The sequence below is a fragment of the Suricata suricatta genome, chromosome 1 (assembly GCF_006229205.1).
Source record: "Suricata suricatta isolate VVHF042 chromosome 1, meerkat_22Aug2017_6uvM2_HiC, whole genome shotgun sequence".
NCBI lineage: Eukaryota > Metazoa > Chordata > Mammalia > Carnivora > Herpestidae > Suricata > Suricata suricatta.
In genome coordinates, this window is record NC_043700.1 from 189,861,414 (window position 1) to 189,877,464 (window position 16,051).

General features: G+C 58.1%; 1 protein-coding gene across 4 annotated transcripts in view; it reads right to left on the minus strand.

Annotated features, from left to right (window-relative positions):
* Positions 1-983: 983 nt before the first annotated feature.
* The window catches only part of LOC115299439 (janus kinase and microtubule-interacting protein 1-like), a 45,082-nt gene continuing 30,014 nt past the window's right edge, over positions 984-16,051 (minus strand). For 3 of the 4 annotated variants that reach the window (XM_029948823.1, XM_029948809.1, XM_029948815.1), the window contains exons 2-3: positions 6,467-6,732; positions 984-1,837 (exon numbers count right to left, since the gene is read on the minus strand). In XM_029948823.1, the coding sequence (XP_029804683.1) occupies positions 1,118-1,837; positions 6,467-6,595 (849 nt within the window). In that variant the 5' untranslated portion in view covers positions 6,596-6,732 and the 3' untranslated portion in view covers positions 984-1,117. Of the gene's footprint in view, positions 1,838-6,466; positions 6,733-13,544; positions 13,576-16,051 lie in introns of those variants that run through there. The other variant, XM_029948827.1, reaches the window with a different exon arrangement.

The window sequence follows — 16,051 nt, forward strand, 5'->3', positions numbered from 1 at the left end:
AGGTCTTCAACATGAACACAGACCAGCTTTCTGGTGGTTAGTGTTTGGGCATCGCATCTATTTCCATCCTTACCGCTTTCAGCCTAACGGGGGCCTCATAATCAAGACGTGCCTCTTGTAAGTATCACTGTGGTTCCTGACTCCGGCCGAGAAGCTTAGCGTGCTAGTCTTTTCCGCCTCCCGCAGCACACAGGTTCCTGAGGGGCTGACTGGTGGTGTTCCTACCCAGCCCCTCCTCCATCTGGCAAGCTTTGTGTCCTAAGTATGACACGGCTCTGGGGGCTTCCACCCTGACTCGCTGACCTCCCACATCCCCCCAGAACTCAGTGAGTACTTTGGGGTACGAACCGGCCCTGTGTGTGGGCTCCTTAGTTTCCCATATTTCATGCAACCATGAGAGATGGCAGAAAGCCCTGCTCACCTGTCTCAGCCCTGGCGGAGTCCCTTTGCTGGAGGGAAGCCCCATCCCCAGCCTGCTCCCAGGATGCACAAATGTCCCACAGGGGAGAAACTGTCGGCTGTAAACTGTTGGCGCTTCTGGGCTAGGCTCTCTGTCTCCCCTCTGAAATTTTAGCTCTTCTAGACCTCAGACCTTGCGTAGCCCTCCAGCCTATAAAAATAGGGGCGCTTGGGTGGCTCAGTCAGGTTTCAGCTCAGGTCGTGATCTCACAGTTTCGTGACTTCAAGCCCCACATCCGGCTCTGCACTGACAGCACGGAGCCTGCTTGGGATCCCCTCTCTTCTTCTCTCTCTGCCCCTCCCCCACTCGCACCCTATCTGTCTCTCTCAAAATAAATAAACTTAAAAATAAATAAACAATTAATTCAAAGAATAAGATTGTTTGCAATTTGCAGCTTTCCCCGGTTGTTGCGACAGAAGGGCTGGCCTGTCCCCACGTCCCACATCTCACCTGCAGGTATAAGCGTGCTCCAGTTTAGGAATTAAATGAATAAATAAATACCCAGAGCTTTGATAAGCTTCGACGGTCATTTTTCTACGACAACGCTGCCCCTTACCTATGAACCCCATTTTACAGAAACTTGTGCTTCTGGGCTGTTCCATGAAGGTCCAAGGATCTGACGCGTAGCGAGCAGAGTTCTAACCGCCCAGAGCCCCTTTACCACCACGAGGAAGGCAGGGGTTTTGCTAGAAGGCCCGTGCCTGGAACCGTGCCTGATGCACCGTGCGCCCTCAGCCCTCGGCGTCGACGGCACACAAGCAGGAAGGAAAGAATGCATGCAAGCCGCGGAGGGAAGGGTGCATGAAGGGCAGGATGCACACGGGCGGGAAGAAGAGGGTGCATGCACGCACGCCAGCCGGGGGCGGCGCAGGCAGCACGTACCAGCCTGCGGATGTCCCGCTCGCTCTCGCGCTTGATGCGGTGCACCTCGTCCTGGTGCGCCTGGTAGGCGGCGCGCAGGTCGGCCGCCTTGGTCTTGTCGGCCTGCATGCAGTTGCTGAGCGCCTCCTCCGCCTGCTTGCGCGAAGCCTTGAGCTCCAGGATTTCCTGCTGCAGCCGCAGGCGCTCGCCGTCGAAGGCCCTGCGCGCCTCCTCGCGCGCCTCCGCCAGGAGCGCCGTCTTGACCTTGTCGGCCGCGCCGTCGCGGAGCACGTTCAGCGTGGCCTGCAGCCGCTGCAGCTCGCCCTCCTTGATCTTGGCGGTGCGCGCCGCCTCCTGCTCGTGCTGCCGGATGAGCACCTCGCGCAGCGCCTGCAGCTCCTTGGTCTTCTCTTCGTGCAGCTTGGCCCGGAGCTCCGAGATGTACGCCGTGTGCCGCCGCTGCTCCTGCTCGCGCTCCAGCTTGGCCTCCTGCAGCCGCTCGCGCAGTTTGCCCACCTGCAGCCCGAGCGACGGGGACACGGGTCAGGGTCAGCGCTGGGGCGGAGCCCGCCGGACCCAGCCACCACCTCCCCGTGCCCGGCTGTGCCGGAGGGCCCCTGAGACACCCCCCTCCCCCCACCCAGTCCCCGTTGCTGCCCCCGTGGTCCTGAGGCTCAGCAGCGCCACCTACTGTTTCCTACCGCTTCCTACTCTTATTTCCTACTATTTTCTTGAGAATTTCCCTTAGGTTGGAAAACATCTGCAGATGCTGGTGGGGACAGTCAGGCCACTGGCATCCCTTCCTATTTGGAAACTTATCAGTCACAAAACACGAGACACATAGGCAGACATCATCAGTCACCAAAGATGGACACATTTACACCAGAAGTACCTTTCGGTGCCCGTGCACTGGACTGTGGACACAGGGAACACAGAGCAGAGGGGAGGCAGAGAGGGGCAGAGGGGAGCAACCGTCCTCACTGACCTGCCCGCTCCGTGGGCTGCGGGCTCCGCAGTATCCCCCACATTAATCCCTAGGGGCCTCGGGAGGCAGTGGCGGCTCAGAGATGCCTCCGAGACCTGCCTGCGGGGTGGGACCACCAGGGGGCAGAGCCAGGCTCACCCCGGGGCTCCTGGCCCTCAGATGCCAGGCTGCCAACCCCACCCGAGGGCATCATTCTCATCAGCAAACTTTAAAACATTCCTTGTAAAATGTGCCCAGGGAGTACTGTCTTAAAACACTCCAAAATGCCATGTTCGACCCTTTTCAAGTATTACACAAAAACACACACTCGGCAGGAACGCTTCACAATCCATTTGCTTTCTGGATCACACCAGTCTCCAAAGAACAGAAACTGACCGCATCTCACCGACACCCACTGCTTCCGTGGCAGGTGGGGCATTTTCCCACTGTTTATGGCATGCCCACAGGGTGCATGTCCCTTGGTATTGATAAATCCATGTAACAGCAGAGGAAGAAGCAAAAGCAAGCCAGACAAAGAGAGAAAATCAGCATCTCCTTACATCAAATCCTCACAACCACAGAAATAAGATGAGGAGCCTGTCAGTCCGGAGCCTCCCTCCTCCACGGCTGGGTTTGGGAGTCTTTTCCTAATGGACTGAATGCCAAGAAGTCAGGACTTTACATACTTAACATGCTTGCCCCCAGCAAGGGACTAAAACTTGCTTCTGACATTGTTCTTTCTGGGAGACAATGCTGTCTCTTCCCTGGTTATCCCTGACCGGGGTCTGGAGTCAGAGGACATGATCGGCCGCATCCCCGAGTCCGGATTACTGAGCCTCACAATGGCTAATGTCACATGTCAACTTGGCAGGACTACCGCACCAGGTCATCTGGTGAAACCCCAATCTAGATGTTGCGAAAGCACTTCTTTTTTAAATAAATGATTCATATTTAAATCAGCAGACCTTGAGTAGAGGAGCTGACCCTTCATAATGTGGGTGGGCCTCACCCAATCAGTTGATGGCCTCAAGTAAAAAGGCTGAGCTCCTGGATAAGAGAGGAAGCAAGCCTCCAGACTGCTTCAGACTCAAGACTGCAACACCCGCTCTTGCTGAACTCTCCAGCTGCCTGCTCTGCAAAGGTCAGATCCGTCAGCCTCCATAATCACGTGAGCCAGCTTCTTAAAAAGTCTGTCTCCCTCCCACTCCCTACCCATACACACGCACACACGCATTTCCTGTGGGTTCCATGTTTCCTTGGGGACCCCTGACTGTACACGGTGAAGCAGGGACGTCAGCAGCTCTCCAAGAGGACTTGGGAAGAGGAGCCCCAAAGCCCTGAGTGGATAAAGGGAAGTCTGCTCACAGGTGAAGGAGGAAGGGGTGGGGGAGGGGAGCAGAGGCGTATGCAGGGCAGCCTGGGAGAGGTCTAGGGCAGGGATGCTGAGGGAGGACGGGGTCGAGGGAGAAGGCCCCGCAGAGGAGCTGAGGGTCCAGCCCAGGGGCCATGACCCGAGCGGCCCGGGCCGTGTACAAAGCGCCTGCTCCTACTCCACAGAGCTGAGCAGTCTAAAGCGCGGCCAGCACTCTGCCCGCCAGCTGCCTCCAACCTGCGCCCCGAACCCCGTGGTCTTGGCGCCCCTGACTGGCGACCGGGGTGCTCGTGGGACTGAGGAAGCACCAGCCAGAGCCTTGTGAGCCGGCCCCAGACGGCCTCCGGGGGCCCCCTGCTCCAGGCGTGTCCTAACACTTCCACACGACAGGGAGCGCCGGAACAGGGGCTGGCTCAGCAAACGGATGAAGCCACGGACACATTCACCACGTTCCCTCATCCTCCGGCCTCAACGGTGATCCTCTGGGGAAACGGCAGGACTTCAACTGCGGCATCGACAACAGTTTCATGAGATCACATGAAAGTATCATTTAGATGCGACTGTAAAGCTTATATCTGGGTTTCTCCTGGCAGCCAAGAAGCACCTTGCTGAATTCTCCGAGGACAGATGTTCCCCCAGCAGCGACACACAGGGAAAGCCCTCCCCAGGGGCCACGTGGGTGGCCAGGCTGAGAAAACAGGGGGGCGTGCCCAGCGAGGAGGCGGCCAGGTGACAGGGAAGCAGGGTTCCCGCAGGCTCCCAGCCCAGCGTCACCACCTGCACCTGTGTGCACCTGCTGTGTTATGGGCTGAGATGTGTCCCCAAAATTCCCATGGGAAGGTCCCAACCCCCAGGACCCCAGAATGTGACTATGTTTGGACATAAAATCTTCAAAGATGTAATGAAATTAAATGAGGTCATCTAGGTGGGCCATGGTCCTTTATGAGCGGTGTCCGGAAGAGATCAGGACACAGACACACAGGGGACGGCCATGTGAGGACATGCGGAGATGACCAGCCATCTACAAGCCAAGGGGTGAGGCCTCCGGAGAAACTGACCCGCCCACACCTCAATCCGGGACTTCCAACGTCCGGAATAAGCTTGTTGGTGTCTTTAAGCCGCTTTGTTACGGTGGCCCCAGTGACCCACCACATCTGGGCAAGTCACCTCTCCTCTCTCACCTAGAAGCTGGAGTAAGCCACCCTGACCTTGCAGGTCACTGCCACGGTCAGGAGGCCCTCTGAGGCACCTGGTGTGACCCGCGCAGTAGACATAATAAATGTCAGCCAACTGCCGTGTGACCACGTGTGACAGGCAGTGCGTGCGTGACTATCTTATTCAGTCTTCCAACAACCCAGGGAGGCAGGCACATCCGAGGACCCCATTTAACAAATAGGAAAACTGAGGCATGGGCGGTCACGTGGCTTGCCCCCAGGACTCAAGGCAAGTTGGGCGGTGGATGTGGGATGGAGCCCCGGCAGAATGACCCTGGCCGTGTGGCTTCCCGGCAACCACAGCGGCTGTTGCCACTCGTGGGTGGGACATGCCAGCCCCAGGGGTCCCCAGGGGGAACCCTCCCGAGCTGCACAAAGCGTGGACAGGCTGGCATCTCGGCCGCCGTGCTGGTAGAAGGTGACGGCCGCAGGTCTGGAGTCCTGAGTATCTGCGGACAGGAGGGGGCACATCTGTGCCCAGGCTCCAGGAGCCCAGCCTCCATGCCCCAGGCCCTGGACTCTGCCTTTGCGCTCCATGTCGCTGTCCTGAGCCCAGCAGCCGATCAGGGCCCAGGCCACAGCCCCACTGCCCCTCCCCCCACCGCAGCTGCTGAGTCCCAGCTCTCAGTGCAACAGGACACCAGCAGCAGTGTCCCAGGCGTCCCTTCCCAGGGCTCCGGGTGCTATGGGCAGGCGGGAGGACATGTCATCTTCGGTCTTGGGCATAACCTCCCCCACCCCGCCCAGAACAGCCCAGACCCTGGCCACTCAGGCCCCCCGCCCCAGCAGGCTCCCATCCCCCCTTCCCATCCCCCATGGCCACCACAGAGCCCCAGCCCGCTCTGCCCTCGAACCACCCAAGTGAGGGCACCGACGGGCTTTTTGTCGTATCCGGGACATCAGACTTTTGTGACACTGAACTGGCCAGTTATTATGCCGCCATGTTACACATGAAAAAAAAAAGTTCTTCCTGGAGACTTTGTCACCTGTCCAGGTCGGGAAGCCAGTCAGGGGCCAAGCTGAAGTTTAAAGCCAGGCGTGTGTGGCGAGAAAGCCCGGAGTCCTCCGCTGTGACAGCGTGCCTGTCACCACCACACTTTAGTGCCTACAGGCGGCCTGGCACCCCACCGTGCTGATTCCCACCCCACACAGATCCACTCTCCCGTCACAGACCCAGACTCTGCTGCAAGCTCTTTAGTGTCCCTGCCCCCTAACCCAACCACAGGCCCCGCGGTGGAACCGCCATGACCCGGTCCTGCAGGTGAGGGAAACTGCCACACGGAGAGTTACAGAGCTGGTCCCAGGTCACAGCGAGACGTGATGCGACCAGGAGCGGACTCCAGGTAGTACCGCTGCTGATGTTATACCCATTTTAGCAAGGGGCAAGCTCAGGCTCGGAGGGCGGGGGGCCTGAGTGGCCAGGGTCTGGGCTGTTCTGGGCGGGGTGGGGGAGGTTATGCCCAAGACCGAAGATGAAATGTCCACCCCTGGCCCCACCCTGGGAACACACCCTCCACTAGGGGAGGAGGGGCATATGGTCCACCGGGGAACTCGAGCGCCCCCTCGCGGAGCCGGGAGGCCTGTACCCCTCCCACCTTGCTCTTCTCCTGCTGGAACTCGATCTGAATGCTAGTCAACTTGGCCCGCAGCTCCTCGTTAGCCATTTGCACGGCATCAGTCTCCATCTCGGGCTTCTCGCCCTTGCTCCGGCCCTTCTTAGACATGCTTCCTCTTGGGTCGAGACGCTGAGATCCCGCGGTTCACACCCACCAGCCAGCAGGCGCCACTCCCGGCTCCGCTGTGCTAACCAGTTGTGCAGGGCTCAGCTCGTCCTCTGTGTAAACCACCATCACTTGGGACCCTGGGGAAGAGGGAGACAGGGTTAGTGGGGAGAGAGAGGGGCTGGCGTCCTTGCCTGGGCTCCAATGGCAACCAGCGTTTGCTGAGGCCTCCCGGCCTGGGCCAGGCATCCGCTCGCCCGCAGGCGGCGCTGCCGTTCACCGCACTGACCCAGCGCTTCTCAGACTGGCGCCCCAGAGCTTGCTAATGCGGGGAGTCCTGGGCCTTCTCCCAGAGGATCCGATCTGCATTCGATCACAAGCTCCCAGGCGATGCTCCCGGAGACCAAAGCTCGAATAGTGTGGGTGTACCACTGTCCTTAGCAAGAGACCCCCTCACCGGAGCCACTCATAGACCGCCGGCTGCAAACGTCAGTGAGCCTCAGTTTCCCCAGTGGTTGTTTCAAAAGGCAGGTCCCTGGGGAGCTCAGAGCTCAAGGCACGAGGTGCGCCATGGGACCAAGAATGTTCCATCCACACTCCAGGGTGACGCTGGAGGAGGATCTGAGGACTGCACCCTGAAAATTGGGCTGTTATAAAGCTCAGTGGCTCCCCCACACCGTCCCCAGATGAGCATAGCACTGGTCACCTGCGCTGCTGGCTCAGTGCCCTGTGGAGATGCCGCCTGGCCAGGCCCGAGCTGGCTGCCTGGTTCGCGGGGGCGCCATGATGAGCGAACAGCCCCTCCAGCACCCATGTTCCTCCAAGGAAGGCCCAGGCCTTCAGTTTGGTAGGGCTGCCCTCCCAGCCCACAGGGTGGCAAAGCCGAAGCCCTTAGGATAAGGTCCGGACTGGGGGCTACACCTGTCAGCCGTCACTCATCAGCTCAGCTGCCCTACGAGGTAGGCTACATTGCCCAGTGTCACAGATGAGGAGACTGTGGCACAAAGAGGCTGAGCGCTAGCAACCGTCACATGGCCAAGGTGAGGAAACATGAACCTGGTCAAGGTCCTCAGCTGGGCTGGACGCGGTGAGTCCGAACCCAGCCCCCCAGCCCCGAGCACCGTGCTGGCCTCAGCCCACGCAGCGCGGCCTCTGACGGTGCATGTCTGCCCCCGCCCACCCTTGGCTCCGCCTTATTGTTGCTTTCCACGTGGCAAACCACGCGGTTCCTCGTTTCCTGTCTGTTTCTCCTACGGCAGGATTCGAGCTCCAAGCAAGCAGGGTCTGGGTGTGCTTTGTTCCTCGCTGTATCCCGTGTCCGGAATCAGAGCACAGCGTGCGGGAGGCGCTCCAGAAGCATGTGCTGAATGAGTGAATGAGTGAATGAATGAGTGAGTGAATGAATGAATGAGTGAAGCCCTATTATGTGCCAAACCCTGTGACAGTAGCTGGGGAGCGCATGGTGCTTGTGGTGCCTGGAGGGGTGGGCACAGATATTAGGCCCACCTGAGAGACGAGAGAAGATGAAGGCACAGAGAGGTGTAGCAAGCTACTTCTAAGCCACAGAGCTAGTCAGTGGCGGCCATGGGATCAGACCGCCCTGGGGGAGGACGCACAGCAGGAAGAGAACGGTCCACCACGCAGGAATGCTGGCCTTCGGAGGGGGAGCCGGAGAGATGACAGCAGCAAGGGAAAGACCTTAAACGAAGCCTGGAGCTGGAAGGAGCCCAAGGGGACCAGCGCGGCTAAGAGAAGACAGCGTTCCAGAAGGAAGGCGTGGAGGGAGGGCAGCTGCTAACCGGGCAAGAGGAAGATGAGGGTTGGGAAACCCGCCTCCGGATCCAGGAATACGGGGTTGGCGGCCTCGGCAGGAGCTGCTGTGTTGGGGGCGGTGTAGTCGGGAGGCAGGCGGGCCGCCCGGGAGCTGGGGCGGGGCCTCACGGACGCCAGCACTTCAGACAAACCGGAGGTGCTCAGCGTTTGTGAGCTGAAGTGGAGTGTGACCTGACGGGCCTGGGGGCGCTGGGGTGTCGGGCAAACCCAGCCTTTTGGGAAGGCAGAGCTGGAGGCCGGTCACAGCCCTCTGGAGCAGGAGGGTGCGGTGTTCTCCACACGCCACGAAGGATTATTCAGGGAGGATGGGCATCCCCACTGAAGGGTTCCGGAAAGGCCCATCTGTCTTCAGAGAACTATGGACTCCGTTTGCTCTCACTGACTTATTAGAGCACAACCCAGAATTCATTCCTCGCTGCCCTGACCGGCCTGCCTTCACCAGCGCAGCTCTCAGAAGCCGCCCCTGAAGGGTACGCAGGGAGCACTCATCACCCAGAGGGAGGACTCTCCTCCCGTGAATCCCGTCCGGTGGCCCAACGACACCACTTCTAGGAACACGCTGTGAGGACCAACCAGAGACACGGCCTCTGTTCTTCCCAACAACCCAAGGCCCGGGCAAAGGGATGAGTAAGTAAATGACACCAAAGTTGTGACGCCACGCGATGGGGAGAAAGGAGAGTGCGTGAAAAGACAGCGTCAAAGAACACATACAGCTTTGTGATCTCAGTTTTCAGAAATATATGGACTGATTTGGTTTTTCCATTTGGTCACAGGTATTTTTTGAGCACCTGCTGGGCTCCAGGCCCCGGCGCCCTGGGAACAAAGTGGCGAGGACTAGGCAGCCAGGTGACCCGAACGTTAGCAGTGACAGCCCGGGTGATGGCTGATATTTACCTTCTTCTTTATACTCTTCCAGATAAATCGAGTTTTCTCTTGCTATTACTGCTTTACAGGGGAAAAAATGATGCCATTTTTTTTTAAAGGAAAGCAAGTAAGTTTCAGAAAACCATCTGGTGGATCTAGCTCGGAAAGAGACAAGACAGAAGCCAAAGGAAAAGCGAATGGGCCCTGTCCCCAGAACAGTGAGGCGACACCTGCTTTATGGATGCATCTCCAGCTCCACCCACGTCCCCAGGGCTGCCTGGAAGGGAAACACCCCCCCACTCCCCGAGAAGAGAGGACCCGAGCCACATCCTCCAGGACACAGCTGACCCTTTGGTAGGACGACCTTGTCACCTACAGCACGTGTGTCCCCTTGGCTCACACTCTCCTGACTGGAGGGGCCTGCGGAAGTCACTGAACTTTTCTAGGACTCAGTTTTCTCATCTGTTGAATGGGGCCCATGGCAACAAGCCTCACAGGGATGTGTGGGATTTGCTCAGGTCCGCCTCCGTGCTCAGCTGGGCACTCAGCCCAAGGAAGACACTCACCAAACAAAACAAATAAGAACTTATTAGGAGGAGCAATGCCAGCCTCCCAGTAACCCCCATGAAGGTCAAGATAGCAGGTGCTAAGATTAGGCATGGCCAGAAGCCACCACGTCAAGCTGGTGTCACCGTGTCACAGCTCAGCGGCCCTAGTACAGCCCGAAGGCCCACTGAGCTCCCCAGCAGCCCCTCCCAGGGTCACTTCCAGGGAGGACAGGGTAGCAGATGAGGCCTCTGGGCCGCAGGGAGGTCACACACCTGCCCAAGGTGGCCCAGCACGCTGGATGCTGGCAGTGAAACAGGTCCAGTCCTCAGCGAGGCCCGGGGACAGCACCCCAGCTGGGCCGCAAGGGGAGGGCAGGAGGGGCAGCCCCAGCCTGGGGGTGGAGAGCACCCAGGAGCGCCTGGGGGACCGTGAGATCGGAGCCCCTCGGTGTCTCAGGGTCAGTCCCAGACTCCATCTTGTGTCCGCCCCTCCCCCGGCCAGCTGGACCCCAGGGCCTCCTAGTATCCCAGCCAGGCTTTCGGGGCCCTGAGAGCAGAAGGGCCAGAAGGCAGATACAGACCAGTTACCCAGCAGGGAGGCCGGGCCTGGGGACGGCCCCATTTTGCCCCAGCCACCGCTCCCCATGGAAAGGTGCATTCACGCCATCGCCCGTTCCCCACTTCACAGATGGGAAAACGGAGACCAGCATCTGCTGTCACAGGGCTGGGACTCTCGCTTCACGGCCGTCAAAGGTGCAGGCTGCCCTTGAAGAAAGTCCTGTCCATGAAGGGGTGCAGGGGGCCCACAGGGTCTTACTCACACCATTGTCCGGGCCATGCTGCCCGCCCCCCACCCCACACTCCCCAGCAGGCTGTGGTGCATTCAGTTCCCTGATGGAGAAAACCACCCTCCTGCCCCTTTCATGACCACCTCCCATTCTGCCTCCTCCAGGAAGCCTCCCCTGATGCCCCCATGGTCAGGCACCTCCTCTGAGCTCCCAGGTTGGCTGAGGGCTGCCCTGTGTGTTTGCTTGTCCATCAGGCCCTCAAGGGCAGGATCTTGACTCAACATTTGCCAGGCTGGGGCCTCAGTAACGTGATGAGGGGCTATAGGAGGAGACGGCACCCAAGGTTATGGGCGAATTAAACTTGGGGCTGTCAGTGGGCCCCGGGCTGCCGGCCTCCTTTGCCGGGAACACACCCATGGCTGGTCCGGCCCGAGGCTTACGGTTCACTGGCATCCTCACCGCCAGCCCTGCAGCTGCTGCCTCTATGAGGAGGGCCTCACCCGTGGAGGCAAGAGCAGGTCATTCTTCTACTTAAGGGGAGCTGGGTACCCACTCTATGCCAGGGGCTTTCCCATGCCAAGTTCACGATGACCTGCTGGGCAGATGGTATGGCCCAGGGTGAGAAGAATGTCACAGAGGCTCAGCAAACATCCACCCAAGGCCAGCGAGCACCACACAGTAGGCAAATCTCCGGTCCCTCGCTCAGAGCCCATTATCTCATGCTTTACACACAATGCTAGCAAGCTCAGCTTACTGTACTCCCGGCCCAGAGCAGAAAAGCAAAGTGAGGAACTGGAAGACAGTGTTTTGCAAAAGGTAAACACAGACAGGGAGTGAAAAGAGAGCAAAGATTTTTCCCCCACACCCCCACCAGAAAAAAGGGGGGGAAATAATAATTCCTTTAATACTTAAAAGGCACCTTTTTTTTTAATGTTTTATTTATTTTTGATACAGACAGAGACAGAGTATGAGAGGGGGAGGGTCAGAGAGAGAAGGAGACACAGAACCGGAAGCAGGCGCCAGGCTCTGAGCTGTCAGCACAGAGCCTGACGCGGGGCTCGAACCCACGAACGTGAGATCTGACCTGAGCCGAAGCCGGAGGCTTAACCGACTGAGCCACCCAGGTGCCCCTATCACCTTTTAAAAGTAAAGGAGAAGTGGGGCACCTGGTGGCTCAGTCGGTGAAGCGTCTGACTTCGGCTCAGGTTGTGATCTCACAGTCCATGAGTTCAAGACTTGCGTCAGGCTCTGTGCTAACAGCTCAGAGTCTGGAGCCTGCTTCAGAGTCTATGTCTCCCTCTCTCTCTCTCTGCCCCTCCCCCACTCACACTAGGTCTCTCTCTTCCTCAAAAATGAATAAATATTTTAAAAAATTTAAAGTGAGGGAGAAGTAAAGACTTTGTCTGACAGAGGTGCCTGGGTGGCTCAGTCAGTCGAGCGTCCGGCTTCGGCTCAGGTCATGATGTCACAGTTGTGGGTTCAAGCCCCACATCAGGCTCTGTGCTGACAGCTCAGAGCCTGGAGCCTGTTTCAGATTCTGTGTCTCCCTTTCTCTCTGACCTTCCCCTGTTCATGCTGTCTCTCTCTCTCTTTCTCAAAAATAAGTTTAAAATTAAAAAAAATAACTTTCTCTGACAAACGAAACTTGAAGATTTGTCATCAGGAGATCTTCCTTACCAAAAAAGTTATAAGAAGTTCTTCTGGGAGAAGAAAGATGATGTAGGTCAGAAATACAGACCAGGAAGGGAAGGAGGGGGGTGGGTGGGTGGGAGAGAGGAAGGAGGGAAAGGAAGAGAGATCTTAAAAAAATTAAAATTAGGGGCACCTGGTGGCTCAGTCAGTTGAGTTTCCAACTTCAGCTCAGGTCAAGATCTCCCGGTTCGTGAGTTCGAGCCCCGCGTTGGGCTCTGCTGACAGCTCAGAGCCGGGAGCCTCTCCTCTGTTGCTCTCTCTCTGCCCCTCCCCTGCTCATGCTCTGTCTCTGTCTCTCTCTATCTCTCAAAAATAAATAAACATTTTTAAAAAATCTTTAAACATCAGAGGTCTAACTGCACCAATAAAAAGACAGGGACTGTCAGAGTCAATGGGAAAACAACAGGCAGCCACGTGTGGTCTACCAGACAGCACTGAACTTCAGGACCCCAGCCTGCCCACGAGGCCAGCTGTCTTCTGCACACTCCTTCCTGGTCAACTAAAGGAACCGAACCTCAAAGGAACACCGGCCACCGCTGGTCTCCGGATGCTGACCATCTCTAACCAACACAGTGCAAACCCCACCCCTTGTGAATTAGAGAAAGATGTTCATAATAAATTCAGTAAGATAAAAATTGTGTTATACAAACAATACTCAAGAAGCACATTAGGGGGTCGCCTGGGTGGCTCAGTCGGTTAAGCCTCCGACTTCGGCTCAGGTCAGATCTCACGTTCGTGGGTTCGAGTCCTGCATCAGGCTCTGTGCTGACAGCTAGCTCAGAGCCTGGAGCCTGCTTCCAGTTCTGTGTCTCCTTCTCTCTCTGCCCCTCCCCCTCACATGCTCTGTCTCTCTCTCTCTATAAAAATAAATAAGACATTTAAAAAAATTAAAAGAAAAAAAGAAGCACATTAGGAAATGATTGGGCCCAAAAGAACACAAAAAGCCATACTGATGAGCCTAAATTAAAATCACAAGAAAGACCAAGCCCTTGCCAATAAGGTGGAGAAGTGAGCCGAGCAGGAATCCTCTCCCTGTGCTCCTGGGAGTTTCACGAGCAGGACTCAGCCCTGCTTCCCATCCCCCGCCCCCCACCCCCCCCACCCCCACCCCCACCAGCATCTCCTGGAGCAACGGAAGGTAAGTCTGTGCACAGCTTCTTTGAAAGGCTTAGAAGACTCATCCACATCAAGGGCTCCTTTCCACGTGAAAAAGCCGACAATACTTACTTAGTATTTCTACTTGGACACTCTGACATGGAGGGGGGAGGGGGCAGGGCACGAAGGGGAAGGGCCAATGGTAAACCCAATTCCTTAAAAACGTAACAATCACCAAAGAACTTAATCCTTCTCCACATGTGTAACCAGACTCCCTTTGCCCCCCAGCTCTGTTCCTTACATGCGTCTCTTTTCCAGCCATGATATTACCGCCCAGGGGGTGTGCGGAGGGGAGGCAGTCGGGGTTTTACTGGTTTCTGGCGGCGATGGAAGTCCGGGGACTGTAATCCGCATCGATGGCGCGTCCTCCTGGGCCCGGGCACCTCCGGACGCGGCTCCCCGTGTGCTCAGCCAACCCCCACCCGTTTCCCTCCACTTCCCAGATCCCCTCACGGGGGTGGGGGTCGTGCACCCAGCCCTGGCCAGTGGTGTGCCGGCGGCAGGGACTTGGGTCCCCACAGGGCTGGGGCACGGGAGAGCCCGAGTGACTCCTGGGGGCGGAGACCTTCGAAGCCACGGGTTGAGATGACGGTGTGACCAAAGGGGAGCGTGGGAGCCTGAAATCCACCCCTGGAGGGGAGCCCAGGGGACCTGCCCCAGAGCGCCTGTGACCCAGAACTGCCCCGTCGGGGCTCCAGCAGCACCTCGCCAAACCTAGCTGATCCTGGAACCCTTCCCCCTTTCCCACCGGTCCATCTCCTTTTGCTTTTTTTATGTTTATTTGTTTGTTCTGGGAGAGACAGAGACAGCGCCCGTGGGGGAGGGACAGAGAGAGATGGGGAGAGAGAGAACCCCAAGCAGGCTCTGCGCTGTCAGCACAGAACCTGATTCAGGGCCCGAACTCACAACCGTGAAATCATGACCTGAGCCGAAACAGAGTCGGAGGCTTAACCGACTGAGCCCCCGGGGCCCCCACCTGTCCGTCTTCAACATTCAGCCTGGGCGTTCCCTCCTGGGACAGCCGGTGCTGATCACTCCCCACCCTCGGGCGGTGGGGGCGTCCCCTGCATGCCCCCGGCCCCCCAGCTTCCCCTCCTCAGAGCCCCGATCACGCTGTTGATGTGTCCGCCCTCCAGACCAGGCTCCGTGTTCGCCGGCCTCTGTGACCGCCACCTCCTGAGCCTGGCTGGCCCTGTCCCTGAGCGAGGGCAGTGGGGCGCGTGCCTACGACATGGGACGTTCACATGCACGCGCAGGAAGCACCGCAGTGCCCTCCTTCATGCACACGGACACCAGCAGACGCTGCAGTGGCCCGGGGACAGAGAGATCATGACCCAGATCGTGACCCTCCCCTCCAAGTGCCGCGGGGACTGAGAAACGGTGAGAAACAGTGCATGTGCGGAAAATGTCACCGTGAATGAACAGCTCCATCAACATTCACGGAAGGGCTTGGACTCCCAGCAGGCATCTCTAACCCCGTAGCCTGGTCTGTTTAACCCCAGGTAACCACGAGAACCTTTAACCGCCCTGGGAAATCCTACTTCTGCCTCCCAGGGGTCCGATCCTCCTCCAGGGGCACGATCCGGGGAGCACCGGAGGGACCTGTTAGAAGTGCTCAGTGCCCGCAGAGGGCCAGCCCCTTAACCCTCTCAAGCTCCCCACAGGGAGGGCTCGGTTTCCATACCTTGTACTGGAAAGGACGGAGGCACAGAGAGCCCAAGCCACCGCCCGCGCTCACAGCCAGAGACAGCCCTGTCACCACCTGCTGCGCAGTTACCCCGAAGTTTTCCTTTTCGTTCCTGCTTTTCTCATTTTGATGGTGATTCGTACTAGTCAAGAGCCAAGCGAAGGCAAAGAATTTAGATTTCCAAGGAATAGCCGACCTGGGAAAAGGCCGACCACTAAGGTCCCCTCCCCCTCCACTCTGGCCAGCCGACAGTAAGCCCCGTGCCAGCGGGTCTGACTGCCCAGAAAGCTCTCGCGGGGGCGGGGGGGGGGGGGAGGGCAGGCAGAGATCCGACCACAGCGCCTGGCATCAGCTAATCTTCCACCAGTTACACGGAGTTTTATACTGAACCTCAGCAAGTTCATGGAATTCAATCAACTACCCCATTTTACAGGTGAGGAAACTGAGGCTCCAGGCAATGATGTGAGGAACCAAGATCCCACTGGCCTCCAAAGGCTGCCTGGTCCAGTCCTCCTCTGCTCCAGGATTCAGGTTCCCCCTGGGGGCCCCCCTGTCCGGGTTTCCCTGGGACTGGACATGTTTCTCCGTGTTTTCAGGCCAGGGAGCTGCCTGGTCACCTGGCTTTCCTTACTTCCTGCCCTAGCAGACAGCCGTGTGCAGCCTCCACGTCACTGGACCCATGCCCGCCAGGCCCTGGGGTGTCCGTGCCTCCTGGCCAGGGCTCACCCAGGTCAGCTGAAAGGAGGAGGCTGAGAGAAGGCGTGTAGCCCTCACAGGGGCCAGGTCAGATGTAGGCTGCCCTTCCTGCTTGGAGACAGCACAGGCCACCAGTCCCGAGGGACCCTGGGGATCCGGGAACTAGGTGAGGCTTGAAGACTCAAGGGACTCCTGG